The sequence below is a fragment of the Aptenodytes forsteri genome, unplaced genomic scaffold (assembly GCF_000699145.1).
Source record: "Aptenodytes forsteri isolate BGI_AS27 unplaced genomic scaffold, ASM69914v1 Scaffold326, whole genome shotgun sequence".
In the NCBI taxonomy this organism is placed as follows: Eukaryota; Metazoa; Chordata; class Aves; order Sphenisciformes; family Spheniscidae; genus Aptenodytes; species Aptenodytes forsteri.
This window is the reverse complement of record NW_008795677.1, coordinates 547,642-563,896: the sequence shown is the minus strand read 5'-3', so window position 1 is coordinate 563,896 and position 16,255 is coordinate 547,642. Positions and strand designations below refer to the sequence as shown.

Here is a 16,255-nt window from a genome sequence, read left to right as displayed (position 1 = left end):
TAGTGAGCTTGCTGTGCGCCCTCCTTGGTGCCCTAAGGATCTTGAACTCCACCATTTCGTGGTCACTGCAGCCCAGGCTGCCCTTGAGCTTCACATTCCCCACCAGCCCCTCCTTGTTGGTGAGAACAAGGTCCAGCATAGCACCTCTAAATATTATATGGTCCTGTATTTTATACTGCTAAGGCTGGATGTTGCACTTGAATTTGTTTTAGGAATATGAATCCTATATTATTAACGTAACAGCATACAATTATGCAACATAACTGCTTCCCAGGCAAAATGCAAAATACTTATCACCAGTGATGAACAAGCTCCACAATGGGACCTGAAATACTTATTTGCTCAAGCAGTCTTCTCGTGTTCAACTTTATAATTATATAATTACAGCTGGCAGGTTTACCGTGTCACGTCAATTTATTTCAGAACATGTTGTGTCACTTTAAAGTAGCTAAGAACACAGCAGTACAGATACCTTATTGCTAGCCTCTTATAAAGACTACACCATCACTAAAAGGTTCATCCTCTTGATTAAAAAAAGTTTGGCAGTCTTCCTGCCCCCAGCTATTTTAAGTTCCTGTGACAAGTACCATCCATGTTAGGAATTTTCACAAAATCCTGAATGTTTTGCCTGTAGAAACAGATTTTACAAGGACAAGTGCTTTAACTGTGACCAACCTGCTTAGCAACCCGCAGCAGGATCACAGAGGCACTATCAGTATGAGTGCTCAGTACTGAGCCTTGAGCAGCAATGTGCCGGAGTACCTATGTCGTATCTGCTGGGTACTGACAAACAGTAGGTGTCAGATGGTAACAGAAAGCAGAGAATGTTAATTCAAAGCACTGGAGAGCATTAGTCATGCTGGATGGCCACAGTAAGTTCTGCCAACATATTCAAGATACAGGTAATAATAAATCTCGGACTTTCTGGCTTCCCTTCTTCCTCCCACCTTTCAGGAAACACACGCCCAGTCACACTTCAAAAGTAATGAAAAGGAGCAGTGTTAGGCACCCAGATTAAGCAAATTCATGTTGCTTCAACACAAAAAATAAAACAAACAATCCGAGTTAAACAAAAAGAGAAAGTTTGTAAGTCTTACTCCACGAACTTCTGCTAACAGCACCTGTGCCACTAAATGCTTCACCATCACTGAAGCGTTCATCATCAGAGTGTTTAAAGGCTGTACAACATACAAATTGGTTTGAGAAAAAGGAATACTCTGTATTAATCCTGTAGAGGCAGAAAGACATACTAGGCTTTGTGGATTTAAAGATGGTTAAATGGTAGTTCAAAAGACTGGGAGAAAATTCAACAAAGCGAACATAAGGCTATATGCAATTTAAAGGCCATTTCTCACGATAATTACACAAGTAGTTGAATGCTTTTCAAACAGAGAAAATGTAGCAAAAACATGCCTGAGAGAAATAATTCCACTGATCATGATGCAGCAGAAAATAATTTCTTTTGAATCACACTTGTTTGCTTTCGCTTGCAGCTTTGCAAGCATCAAAAAAAAAGTAGTATCTGGAGCCTAAACATCGTATTTTCTCAAGAGCGTAACTCATTTACCAGCATAAATCCCATTTCAGAAAGTAATACAAGCAGTTTAGGAATATGAATGCCATTAACTTCCAGTACCATTTAGAACCACAAGTGCATTTGTGTTCTTTGCAAAAGAAAAAAACCCAACCCTGTAACCTGTGTGCCTAAATCCCTAGGACTTTTTGAAATTACTAACTCTACAAATTATTTGCATGAAATAATAGCAACAACCATAAAATGGCGTATGTAAAACATGTAATATTAATTAACACTGCCAAGAGTAAAAAAGAACTTAGACAATTCTTGCAAATTCTTGTGTATATTTATCAGATGCCATTGTGATTAAAATTTCTAAGAAGTCTTTTGTGAACTTTTAGAAAGGGATGTTCTTAAGCTATTTCCTTAATTCGGTGCCGTGTAAAATCGCAGTACTTTATCAATCCCTCCAGAAGTTCACAGAAATTTTCTTGGGACTTCGCTAAGCGGTACAACATATGCCTCCTGTCTGTACATACAGTAGAGACTGAAACCAAAGTGCCGAACTTATTAGCATGTTGTTACTTTATGTCATGCCGTGTGTATCTGCGATTCGTGTGTGCCAAAAGCTCCCTCAAGCTAACGGTCTCCTCACCTTCCACCTTACGCATCTTCTTACACAAATGTTTCCAATTAGGCAGAACTCCTCGATATATGTATCTGAAATAGGTGGCATTGATCCAAAAAATTTACTGCTCAATTTCCTCTTTATGGGAGGGTCAAACCCAGCTTTGGGACAGCTCTACATTTAAATTTTAAAATCTGAAGTCGGGAAATGTTCTCATTTGTTGATTTGGTTCAGATAAGCTTTTTCTGAAAAAGATGTAGGGGTCCAGCATTTTGCTTTGGGTCAGCTTGTGGCATCTTTATTCAAATGCCATAATGACTACACCATTAAAAAAAGGCCGTTACATAGAACTTCATTTCAAGCACTGCAAAATGAAGATGATAAAGTACTTAAGCAGCTATCTTGAGCCTGTATTACAGGCTACGTAAGTGATACGGAATAGGAACTTAGCAAAGTTGCTCACCTTCTTCGTCTGAAACATCCAGGACCTCAGTCATTGTCTCAGGTACATTTAGCTTGTGCTTCTCTGTTACAGTCTGCAAAGACAGAATCATCAATCCTCAAATTAAACACCAAAAGAAGCAGCAAAGTTTACAGCAGGATATTTTCAACAGCAACAGCAGTGGGATCTGCTGAGGCATTTTATAACGTGTTTCTCCTTCCCCTAACCTTATTTTTCATCTTTACTCCAGAAGCTCCTATTCTCAGTGCTGTATAAGGTGACATTTATTCTGGCAGAAAAGTACAAAAAAATAAAGATAATGAGCTGGTCAGAAGAATAAAAGAAAAGAAAGCTCTCAGCAAATCTATTTATAAATGGTGCATGTAGAACAATTCAGCTCAATGTTTCCAAGATGATTTTAAAATGAATTAGGTAATGTCTACAGAAGAGCTTCAGAAAGTTGTATGTGGCATATGGAAATTATTAAATCGTAAAGCATTTGGAAACGAAGTTATGAATGATGTGAAATTTTTAAACTAAAAAAAGATGTGAAGGATTTACACAGATCACTTGAAACATTTCTTCCCCCCAGAAAAGTGACTACACCGCATATTAATGATATCCTTTTCATAAATCATGTATATTCCCCCAAATCACGTACACATCAGGGGAAAAAGAAATTGTTTGAAGATTCTGATATACTTTGTGCACCTAAAAGCTTAAAATACTGCGATACAAGGCAAGTATGGACCGAGGACCGCTGGGAGGACACTGTTTAAGCGTGAGAGCACAGAGTAGGAGAACACTGGAAGACTTCTTTTTCATATGATTTTTGTCTTCATAAATGACTTCCAGGAGGAAACAGAAGATGTTCAGGGGTGCTGAATCAAGAATGGGGACATCCTTTTAGCATCAAAATACACACTGCAGAAGGAGATGAAGAACATAATGAGAGAAGCTGTAGGACGTGCAAGGTGTGAAAAAGTTGCCTTCAGGGAACTCTTCAGTGTGTTACGACACAGGAGACAAAATGCCAAGGACTTAAAAAAGCGCAGTGATCAGAACAGCATTAGTCACAACAGAAAAATAAGTATTTCCCTGGCTCCACCCAGATCTGCAGCCAGCCAGCTGAACTGGGGAGCTGTGGAGGGGAGTCAACACATCGCCCTTTAAGGTATGTAGGAGCAGATGTGCCCCTTTGGCACGGAGAGGAATGTCAGGAGGCCGTGTGTCTTGTGAAACTCCCGCTGAGGAAGTACTTCACTCCCTGTTGTGGATGGTATCTATCAAGCATAAATTAACATTACATGCAGAAGTAGTGAAAGAGCATACAATCTGAGGGGTAATTAATGTCAGCCAAATCCCGAGTCCCTTATGCAATATGCTTTTGGGAAAATGCCCATTGATATCAAGCAGCGAAGTCAATAGCAGGTTTTGTTGCACAAAACTTACTCGGTATTTCCTGATTCTGTTTTATACTTGTCTAACAAACCGACAAAGATAGCATTCTTGATTATTATAAGATACTGCACTTTTATAAATAAAAAAGTTGCCAACAGCGTAATTACTTTGGAAATTTCTTTTAAAAGTCTGCTTTACATTTTTGAAATATATTTAACTGTGACAGCAGTTTTCAATTCACCCTCCTGAGGTACAGGGAAAGAACAACGCCCTTTGCTTCAAATGGCAATCCCAATTAGGCCTCCTAAATTCACTCTTACCCATGATTCAAGACAACTAATTATTTCTGTTGCAGTGTTTTTCATAACGCACGTTCTGTGCTGAAAATTAGTTTATATTCACCAAATGCCTCCACCAATACATCTGACTTTTCCCCCCTGCATTCCCACGGCTTTCCTCAGATAGGAATGTCAGGCAGCAGCAGGGTGACAAAGCCAGCGACGACAGATGGGGAGGATGCTATCGTTCAGGTGAGGTTGACCTCATCTCTTCAACAACACATTGTAAAGTAAAAAAAAAAAAACCACTGACACTGGGCTAAAGAAATAAACCCAGGTGAAGGGGGCTGTATATTTTCCAAGTGAAGTGGAAAGCACTGTATGTAAGTACCAATTTACTGGCATTGTAATTGTAATTGCCATTGCAATTGTATCTAGGCAAAGCGTACTGCAAGTTCTCTATTGCCAGTTCGTATGTTCCCCACGTAAAACAACTGAAAAGCCAGGGAAAAAAAAAAATACAAAGGCAGGAGGAGGTGACCAAATTCTGAAGAAAGGGGAAAGAAGGGGTCTGCCCAGGAGTCACAAATGCTAGTTTTTGTATGTCTGCTGTATGACCAAAATTTATTTAAGAAAACTTGGTTCCCAACCTTAGCTGACGTACAAAATCCATTTGATTAGAAGAACACAGAAGTGAAAGGATGCTACGATACCCTAGTCCACAAGCTACAGGTATAGAGGTACGTTGTGTACTGTCTTGCTATTAACTTAGATCTGCAGACCCTAGTAACTAAGGTTTATTTATCACGATATCAATTTATTCATAAACTAGGTTTTTACAGGCCCCTATATAATAACAACAATCTGGTCGCTGACTGAGGCTCTCAGACTCATTATTACTTATTATTTATTTACAGAGAAGTAATGGTACTTTATTTACTTCCTGATTTTCCCTTCAGTCAGAGAAAATTATTACCTAATTTAATATTTGAAAGAAAGTTTGGAAAACAGAATCAAGAGAGAGCGTGTGTGCGCACGCGCGCATGCACACGTTTCAGAAGAACAAAAAATCTGTAATGCTATCTCTGGAACACTGAACTCGGCAAGAATCATTAATTCTACATCAATTCCCAACAGAAGTTGTGACTAATGTTTTTAAATGAACTTTTAATATAATACTAGAATTTTTTTAATTGATAGGCACATTAGAAATGTCAAATACTCTTAAAATTTAAAATCCCTATCTATCCCCGTGAACAGCCCATTTTGAAAATTGCTCAGTGTGTATTTCTCAAACTCCCTACTGTTTAGTGCCACTGAGAATTCAATTATGTACTTTAGGCTTCTGGATTTAAGACTTGCATTGTAAGGCCAGATTTTCATCTGGTGGCATAGGATAATTCAGATATATAATTCAGGTATATAAACCTTTATGTATATTCAGCTATTACTCACTCAACAGCAGTATACTGTAAACAACCTCAAAGCTCCTCATATATTCATTTGGCCGCAGGAAGATTATGCCTGTTTGTATAAATATCCCAAAGCTTAATTGCATAGCAAACCTTTGAAAGTCTAGCTTATTCTGATTTACTTCCTATTCATCTCTAATCTGTGAGTAAAAATAAGTGCACTTTATTCTCTCTATTGCTTTATATTCATGTGGCTCCACCAATAATAACGCTAATGCAAGTAAGAGGAAAATTTGTTCACAGTTAGACCAAAGGCTTTGGCACCGGAGATGATCTCCTCATCTCAAATGCCAGTGACTTGAATATCAATAAAGCATCGGCCTGTCTAACATCCTCCATGCATCACTCAGCTACAACCTTAGAGAATGAAGTAGCTATGGTGACAGCACCTTTTTTTCAGTGCTAAGTGCTGTGTTCTGGTTTGGCAACACCAACCTCACCATCTGGAGAACTTTATTGCAGGGAGTGCCGCCTGTGAGAGCCTGTTATTTATCCCCGCTTTTTAGGACTTGTTCTAAATTATGTTTAATCAACATTCCTCACCATGAACGCCACCACCAGAGGTTTATATTCTATATATCCCGAAGGTACAAGATTCAGACAAACTCATAGCTGAAAAATCTGCCGAGTTTATCACGGGTTCCCATCTGACTTTTAAAAGCAGTGCTTTGTACACAGACACAGTTCAAGATTTCAGATTTCTCTTATATGCAAGCATCAGAGGTCAGCTATGCAAGTAAGGTTCAGTATTTGATTCAGTCCTAAACCCCAAGCATCTGGTATCCGGTAGAAAAATCCATTACCCTCAAAGTTTAAAGAAACATTTATCCAAAGTAAATAACTCCCAGGTGTCTTTTCATAGTGTAATCCCTATTATTACAAAGCATCTCATACTTACATATGACAAGGTACAAAGCTCCACAGTGCAACACAATGTACGACAGCAAGGAAGTTACAACTTACATCAGGCATAAATGGAAAAAGTGTGCCAGGACACAGCACAGAGAACAGCGAAGGTGTCATTTGAGGCTAAAAAAAATATACCTTTGAAAAGAGCTAAAGTTTCTCAAAATATTTTACCCGGGTTTTATTTTTCTACATCTCTGAATAGATACATATGTGTTTATGCACATACATGTGCGATGTGCTACATGATTAAACATGAACACGAAATAAATAACAACAAAAACATACAGTCTTTATTAAGAGACTTCTGGAATTACGCTGGAATTCCTTGTCCAAACCTGACTCAGTCTGATCTTTGCAGGTCATTAATAAATTATGGCTCACTCTATTCGTAACCTTATGCCATGTTACGTTTATTCCATCTTCCTCGGTTAATATCAGTGGGACTTGCTGTCAGCATGCGACAAAATCAAAATTATTTTCCCATTTCTTTACAAGAGACTTTGGGTTTCTTCCCCTCCTCTAACCCTCTCCCTGATTGAGTAGTGGAATCTTTTAGGTGATCTGTGGATTTTTATGGCTCTGAGCTCCTAAATGGCACCTAGATCTGACAGGTTTTCTAGACTGCTAATCTTTCTTGCATTAAAAAAAAAAAAAAAAGCATGACCTTACAACAGTGTTTCAAGATAAAATGCAGTAATGGAAATGTAAATTAACATTAATTTCTTAAATGATGCACTATTTCTAATGTTCACCCTTCCTACCTGCTAAAACATTTGTGGGTGGGAGGTAAAAGTCCAAGAAGAGAAAACCTTCCCCTCCCAGAGTGTCAGAATATATCAGTTTTTCTGGGCTTAAAGCAACAGTACCACCTTGCTGATGTTCAGCGCATACTATTCACAAAGCCTGAAGTCAACATACAGACTACCAAGAGTGTGGAGGACTGAGAGGACTGAGCACATAAGGAAAGATTCTTTCGTATTTTGGAAAAACAGGATCTATTTGAACCGAAAGTGACTTGAGTAAAAAGATGATTGATGTGATTCAGAGCCATCTAGCGAGCATCATGAAGCTTGGCACCAGTCCATGGCTGCTACAGTCCAAACACTAAGCAGCTTGCTGTGGTGTCCTGCAATGGTTGAGCCTCAGTAGGTGTCAAAAGTGTGGAAACGTAAGGACAGACTGAAAAGGAGAGGTGAAAAAAGAAACAGGACAGGATCTAAACAGCAATGCACAAACTTCTGGAAAGTTTGGGTTTGCAGTTCAGACCCGTACCTAGAAAAAAGTTTTACTCTGCTTTTGAATAGTTGTTTTCCATCTGTATGCACGTAGATTTTGTTACCTAGCTCAGGGAAGCCTGTTGTGTTGCAAACACTTCCACATGCTTAAAAGATATACTGAAAGCATTGTAGCACTTCTGCAAAAATCCAACAGAAAGGGGGGGCTAAAACCAGAAAATGAAAAAAAAGGAAGGAGATACATGGAGAGTCTGAGGGAAGAAGAGAAAGAAAACATTCTGAATAAAGAAGAGAGACATTTTAATGTATCTGCAACTCACAGTTGTGGTGGTGGTAATCTCCTCCGTTACAACCTTCAGCGTATCGACCACTGAGATATATCCCAGACGCCTTGCAATAGCTAAGGCAGTGTTACCATTCTGAAGAGAAAAGAGAGAAGGGGAGAGAGCGAGCGCAGTGAGAGGGAGGATTGTGATGTGAACCAATGAGATCACTCTCAACACTGCATGAGCCAGCATTTCCATCCAAAACAAGGCACAGCCTAGGAAAATCACTGTTTTTTTACCGTTACATCTGACTCTGTCTTTGTAACTTCTTTAAGACTATAGCCCCGATTACCATGGTAACACAACACACTTACATCTGCCTGCTATTCTAAATAAAAAAGTGCTGTATGGTTTAACCCTTCAGTGCTCACATTTCACTATACAGAATGCATCTTGTCTGCAGAAGTTCATGTTTTATTTTGCATAAACGGCACTACATCAGAAACACTCTCCTAAAAAAAGTACTTTAAAATGTTACAGTTTCCCTTCCAGTTGAAACTGTTAAATCTTTACCAGGTACAATTTGCTCTTTGGGGAATACAAGATCACAGCTGTGTTGTCCACACACACTTCTATTCCTCCTTACAACAAAAATGTACGCCCAATAAAAGTATGCAAAAGCTAATGATTTAACAAACACAAAACCAACCTATGTAAGGTTTGGGGGTAGGGAATTAATTTCCATTTAAATAAATTTATTTGCAGTTTAAATGCCCATGATATATAGATGTACCATTCATCAAATGGACATTAAAATGATAATTTAGTAAGTGTTCAGGCCTATTTATCTCCATTTCATCACCTGGAACATTGGCAGTCCACGGTCCCCGTGTCACTCAACTTGGGGAGGTTGTCTTTGTAAAGAGCTCTACACAGGATTGTTTTATGTAATTTTGCACTGAACCAAAGGACAACACACTGGCCTGCTGCGGCCACTGTACCGCGCTCTGCGCTGAAATGACTTCTCTTGTGACACCACTGCACTGGGCGCAGGATATCAGCCTGAGGGCTTCCTTCTACTTCAGTATTGGCTTTAGTTACCTATAATTTAAGTTCTTCTGTATTAGTCTGGCTCAGCAACCCTGAAGCAACACAGTGTTTGTGGATTAGCAGCGCAAAATGAATAGATGAGCATCTTCACAGCACAAATAATTTGACTGTTACTGTCACTTGCACATTAACTGCTCATATCCCACTCCCATATCCCCGTGCCAGATGTCCCAGGTTGAAATTCTCTCTTATCTCAAGCCAGAGGTTGCTATGTGTGGACAAGAACAGATGTAGTACCTGAGAATGCACGCAAACTGTGCAGTAAAGATACATCCTTCAGACCCTGCTTGGATTTGGGTTAGATTTGGGCATGACAGCCCCAACACGAGGACTGAAAGCAAAAGAGACCTTCAGCTGAACATGCCCAAAAGAACCTACAGCCCCAGAAGCTGACCACAATGGTCTCTTGCTTGATGATCTGGTGCATAAACTGGTATTTTGGATAACTTCACAGGAGGTTATTCAATGTGATCGTTCCAGGACCAAACAGGGCGCCAGTGCTGATTTAAGCATGCACGATATATGTACACGGAAACCTGATCCACTCTGGGGAATGACATGAGTTTTGGACATTCTGGCTGCATTTTAAAGATTACCCAATTAGAAGCGACTAATAACAACATCAACATGAAATAGGACGGTTGCATTCCTGGCTGACTGCGGAGAAGGAGCTGTGCCAGGGGTTATGGAGTCTTTGAGGAGGCATTAACATCAGTGAACTCAGTAAGAACCTGAAACAGATCCAGTGGATAGAGGGACAGAAATTTGGGTCTAAATCTTCAAAAAAGCCCAGGTTCTGATTTCCCTTTCATTTTTATGGAAAAATCCTTATCGAGATATCAATTCACAGGCGGAAGCGTTGAGGCAGAGGGCAGCTGAACAAGCACTGCACAGCCAGCTGTGGCCAGCCTGACTCTGCAGCTCAGAAATCAGTTTCCCCACCTCACGTTTAGCTTAGTGCACAATGAGTTAGATCTGATCCGAACTACCTTAAGAGGAAAAGGAAAAGAAGAGGAAGTTACATTCACACATCTGACAACCAGCTGTACGAGGAATACTCTCACCAAAACAAAGGCTTGCTCTCAAGCCCTAAGAAAGGAAAGAAAAGAACTGTCCAGGGAAACAAGTTCCCAGTGGCACTTCACAGACTTACAGTGGTGGTGGCGTTGGGCTTGGCCCCATGTTGGAGAAGAACGTTAATGATGTGAGTGTGGCCTTGTTGAGCAGCTTGGTGAAGAGGGGTGTACCCATTCTGTTGTCCACGGTGGTTACGATAACAAACAAACAAACAAAGAACAACAACCACCAGTAATTAGATTAGACGCTTGGCTTTGCTTCCTTCTGCTCTTTTTGAGACATTTCAAAAAGAAATTGTGTCATCAATCGACCCAAAGATAATAGATCTTCAGTAATAAAAATACTCCTTCCCCAGATTAATGAAAAGATAAAGGAAGATAATATTTTTATTCACAAATCACTTTTCATCTCACAATATAAGCAATCTCTGGAAAGACAGATAATTCCTCATTTCCTAAATCAGAGGGAGGAGCAATGAGGAACAGTAAAGTTAAAGTGGCATGCTAAGGACACAGAATCACAGCTGAGGCAGAGAACATTTTTCTTCCTCTCATGTCTTATTTTTCTAGAGAAGCCTCAAGACTTGCCTTTAAAATATTTGAGCCACTTAAAAAAATATATAATTTTTAACAGCAGTGATTTGAGACTATTCGCTTTTAAAAAGGCTAACAACATATACCCATTACAAATGTCAATCAATTTTAGCTTTACTTTGCCTTCAAAAGGCTTGACCAAGCTGTAATTACACTTAAAAACATGTACACAATGTCTGTATTAATAAACACGCTTAACTCCATATACTTATCTGCTCCAGTGATTCATTCTAATGTTACACAATACGGAAACATAACCAAAGCATACTTTAGCTAGTTGATCTGAGATGGTATTGTGTAAGTCCAGTCAGGCAATTCATTTACAAAATTATTTGCAATTGGCTTTGAAAGCAAGCAGAGAATAAACTGGAAGAAAACACCAAGTTGATCTCACTGTACACTTATGCAAAGCCTGGGGGCAGGCTCTGAAAGACACACTCTGAGAGTTATCTCTTTTGCAAACAAATAGATGCAAGTAATGCTTTGTACTACTAATTAAATAGTCATAGTTCAGAACTGTTACAGTTCTTACATTTACAGTACGTGTGCATGGACTACTAAGAAATCAAAGGAGGATTTTACTGTAGGTTGTAGTGCAAAGTAAATTCGTGCAGTCCTTCAAAAACAGAATTCAGCCATATTATTTTTCACTGGAGACGGCACAAAGCACCATGTGGACTTTCTCTAGTTAAAGACCAAGCTGCAATAGAGGTTACTTATCCTTTAGCGTGCCTATCCTGAATCCAGCCAGGATGCATTTGCTCTTTAAACTGAGTCCACAGTACCAGTTGGCAGATTGCCAGTATTTTTATTGGTCCCTAGGTCTGAGGTTTTGGAGAACCACTGCCTCATACTCTCATACAAACTTGCTGACTTTAATGAAAGTATTCTAAGTAAGTGAAATACCTGGGAAAATGGCGTCAGAATCTGGCCCAGTGGCCCCTTAGGTATAGAGTGAGACCTAATACTAAAGACGCAAGTACGTCTGTCCCTTTAGTTAGCCTCCAAATACCTCAGCTGAACGTCTTGGCAGCTAACATTTGGATCCTGCTAGTGTCTGCTTTATTAATTCTTATCAGCTGTTTTTCTAGTAATGTTGCCTGTTCTTTTGGAATCCCTGTTTTTTGCCCATTGATTTTGGGTGATCTCACGAGGGAGGGACCAGCATCTTTTATTTATTTACTTTGCTGTTTCTTACCACATTGAGCTGTGACCACTGTGACGAAATATTGCGACTTTGAGAAATGAATCCATCCCATAGGTAGCAGCTGGGGACAGAGGAGCTGGCCAGAGGGACCAGCAGACCACAAGCCTGTGATTTTGACTAGATCTTACAAACACTAAGTATGTCACTAGAAATATCAATGGACTTCTTCATGTTGATCCCACGACACCCGATCTAAAGCTAGTAGCTAGCTATTGCCTGAAGCCAGCTTTTAACTAAGCTGAAGCCCTGCAGCTCCTGAGTTAGCCTTCTCTTTCTGATAAGGGTGATGTGATGATATCTGGGATGCAACACACTGTTGCTGTCACCAGAACCTCTCTGTGTGTACTCGGGAGATACACAATTCTTGCTACAAAATGCATCACATTCAGCTGTTGTGCCCACCCATTTATACTAGAAGAAACCACTGAAGTCAGTGGATTTTGTTCAGACTCTGGCTATAGGCAGTCAGGTCCGTTTCAGTATAACTGGTAAGCAACAGTGTACCCGGATTCCCCTAAAAAAAAACCCCAAACCTGTCTTCAGTAAACTGCATTCCCCCACCGCAGCTGCTTCCTCTCCCACAGCCATACCACCCACGCTTTGCTCAGCAGTAATTCTTCCCACTCTTCTCCCAGCAGATTGGAGAGAACATGGCATCACCCTCGAAGCGTCTGAATTGTTACTTACTAGTTTGGCAGCACACCGGTATTACACTGGTGTAAACCATGTGTAAATGAGATCAGAAACAAGCTCGCATTTGCTAGTTTGCAAGTAAAAAGAAAAATAAAGAAACCAATGAAATTCTTTACCTCCTTCTTTCATACACCCAAGGAGTTACCTGACTTTTGTGAACACTACACAATGAGATGTAGCAGAGAGAAGGCATTCCACTACAGCCACAAATAACCATATGTTGACACCTACCATGCAATAATTACAGTTTCCTAGTGAAAAGGCACCTATGGTATGTATTCGCAGTGCCTGGTTACCAGATTCATAATAAAGAGCAAAAGCAAGCAAAGAAAAATTCTTTACCTTAGTTTTAGCATTGACATTTGCTCCCTGCTTGAGAAGAAAATTCACCATTTTGATGTTTCCATAGTGACACGCCACAATTAAAGGTGTATAACCAAGCTACAATAAGAGAACAAAGAAGTAAAACTGCAAGCTCAGTGGAACATTCCTTTTACAACGGTAGCATCCTTTGGCACACTGGAGACAGTAGCCACTCCATGACTTACCTTTGTCTGAGCATCTTGGTTTGCACCGTGTTTTGTGAGTATTTCAGCTACATTCACTTTATCCTCTTGAGCTGCAAGGTGTAAGGATGTCAGTCCAGTCTGGAGGTGGAATATAAAAAATAAATAAATAAAGATAAAAATAAGACTAAAACCTACTTTACACGAGGAAAGAAATCTAGACTTTCCCACTTTCTCATCTTTAAAACATGAAGAGATCCTAACTATAGCTTCCAAGCATGGGTGGTTTTTTTAAACAAAGTAGAGTTGATGTTTCTCCTGTTCCGGCTGACAAACAGCTCCAAAGCAATTACATCACCATAACCACAGAGTAAAACTTTCAGGCATCAATGATCACGCTCGGATTATATACAATAATGTCACTTGGGAAGCTGAGGAGCCCATTAATAAATGAGGGAAGCACATTCACTGTGCTTCCCACTCCTCAGACAAGAAAGGGAACCTTGACAACTGCAGGCACGAGTCAGAATGAAGAAAATAACTCCAGAAATAGATCCCATTCAAAGATGCCAAGGAAATGGATGCAGCCTTTAACTAAACGCTCACTGTGATCATGCACATAGTAGTTGCCTGTGAACAAGGCAGGGAACAAATTTTGTAAGAGAAATGAAAAACACCTTGTTTCTCATTGGTTAGGTAGCATAATACATTAATGCCAGACAATGAGAGACTTGGGCCTTCTATTTTGACTTGTATGAACAAAAGCTGCAGGCTTCTGACCTTAAGTAAGAAAGACTTACACATATGCCTGGATAAATCTGGTGACCTATGAAGATCTACAGTAATGAGGGGGGTTTTTTGAAGAAGTTTTCTGTGAAAAAGCTGTCATGTACCATCATAAAAAAAAATATCAGAAAAATTGGAAAGGTCCTCCATAGGATTCTTCTCATTCACTACTCCGCTAATAATGTTGGTTTGTTATTGGCCAGACACTGCCAATTTCTTCCACTTGGAAAGAAGGCTGAAGGGTAAATGTACGAGGAGAAGCACCTTTGCTGGCAAGAGCACTGAACTATTTTAGACTGTAGCTCTCAGGTATCTGATACGTGTTGTTAAATCTACCCACGGACCCACAAACTCCAGAATTTTACATTCCTCTTCCCTTGCATCTAATGTAAAACTTCAGGAGCATATGCAAAACACCTGAGAGTGTTGCAGCACAACAAAAATACTGCAGTCCTGCCCTCCTGAATGCTCAGAAACAATTTTCTCTTTATCTGCCTTTCCTCCTGTAACCTCTCTACCAGAGCGAGGTGTTACATCATTTTCCTCCGGTCACAGCAAACAGCTGCAGCTCCTCCCGTGCGTTACCTAGTACAGGTATTAACTACATGATATAAGTTAACTGGTCAATCCATCTGCCAGTCCTAGATATCTTCTTCTCACTTTTACTCTTCACCCACCTGTTGTCACTTCTGCAGACTCACAAATATGTACATAAGGAAGTGAAGCTGAGAATTCCTGACAATGAGACATCATTTCTACGCTGCACTCTGCATCTTACTGGATACTCCCACCCACAGTATTTCGCCACCGGTTGTGAGTTACCTTTGTTGCCACGTGGATATTGGATCCTTTCTCCAAAAGCAAGGTCACCATGTCAGTGTGACCTTCTCGGGAGGCCAAATGAAGCGGGGTGACTCCCTGCTTGGTCAAAATGTTGGTCTCAGCCCCATAGTTCAATAGAGTGGTAGCTATCTGCATCTGATTTTTCTTGGCAGCAATATGCAGAGGGGTGTATCCATTCTAATACCAGTCAGAAAACAAAATGAGAATAAAGTTAACACAACAGCCATGTAAGCCTAAGAACTCAGACACCATAGAACAGTATTATTTTGTTACCCCTTATTACTAGAGACAAGAGTTCATTAAATTTTCAAGGCCAGACATGTCCCACATGGCCCTGCTGTTGTGTTGCTTTGTCCGTCTGTTACTTTCGCCACCTAAACCAGAACAAAGCCAGCCCTCGCTAGGGTGGGCAGAACTGTTCAGCTGATACCTTCAAATTATCCTGAGTTTGACACCTACGTTTCGAATAACTTATGTTGTAAATATTCACTTTTGACTGATGAGTGACATTCTCCGTGACGAGCGATGGGCGCACGCTCTTAGTTGCATTATGCTTTTTCGGAGCGTGTGAGTAGAGGTGTGTTTGCATATGGAATTTTGATACATGTGTCAGTCACGGCACCGGCTGGAAACAGCAATAGGGAGGAATGTTTTTTCTGATGAAATTAACCATTTAAGCAAAGCAGAACGGCGTTGATGGTACTTTCTGGCAATAAGACAACTTCCCACCTTTAATTGCTTTACAACGCACTGTGGGGGAAAATTCTGGGTTACAGCAGACAGTCCCTCTGGAGGCGTTTCTTTTTAAAAGGCAGCTTTACCAAACTATCCTACTGCAACTGTGGCTTTTGCGGCTCTCCGTGCACCGCAATGGAAACGACAGCTCTGATACAATCGCTTAACAGACGGGCCGCGCGTTTTGGCAGCAGGTACAACAGCAGCCTCACAGGGGGCAGAACGTTCTGACATCAGCACCAATCCGCTCGGTATTTTCCCCTTTTAGTGGCCTTTGCCTAACACAATGGTATCACGACACCGTTCCTAACCCCGGAGTGAATTCTCCGTACGCGTGGTCAGAATATACACGTCGTTTCTCACATTACACAATACTAAAGTGACTTCCAGCTGTGACTAAGGCTCGCAACCGTAAAAAAATGGGCTGAGACACGTACATATATACAGACGCACACACGTTTCTTCCTTTTCCAACGACGGCCTGAGAGAGCCGTATGCTAATTTAGGCCGGGGATCATCCAGCCAGGGCCAACTTCCCGCCACGCGGATCTCGCACGG

General features: G+C 40.5%; 1 protein-coding gene across 1 annotated transcript in view; it reads right to left on the bottom strand.

The window, feature by feature from the left end:
- ANK2 (ankyrin 2) overlaps positions 1–16,255 on the bottom strand; it is a 371,191-nt gene that overhangs the window by 83,708 nt on the left and 271,228 nt on the right. Inside the window, exons 18-24 of the mRNA XM_019472961.1 lie at positions 15,896–15,944; positions 14,942–15,139; positions 13,376–13,474; positions 13,170–13,268; positions 10,411–10,509; positions 8,202–8,300; positions 2,608–2,680 (exon numbers count right to left, since the gene is read on the bottom strand). Of these exons, the coding sequence (XP_019328506.1) occupies positions 2,608–2,680; positions 8,202–8,300; positions 10,411–10,509; positions 13,170–13,268; positions 13,376–13,474; positions 14,942–15,139; positions 15,896–15,944 (716 nt within the window). The remainder of the gene's footprint in view (positions 1–2,607; positions 2,681–8,201; positions 8,301–10,410; positions 10,510–13,169; positions 13,269–13,375; positions 13,475–14,941; positions 15,140–15,895; positions 15,945–16,255) is intronic.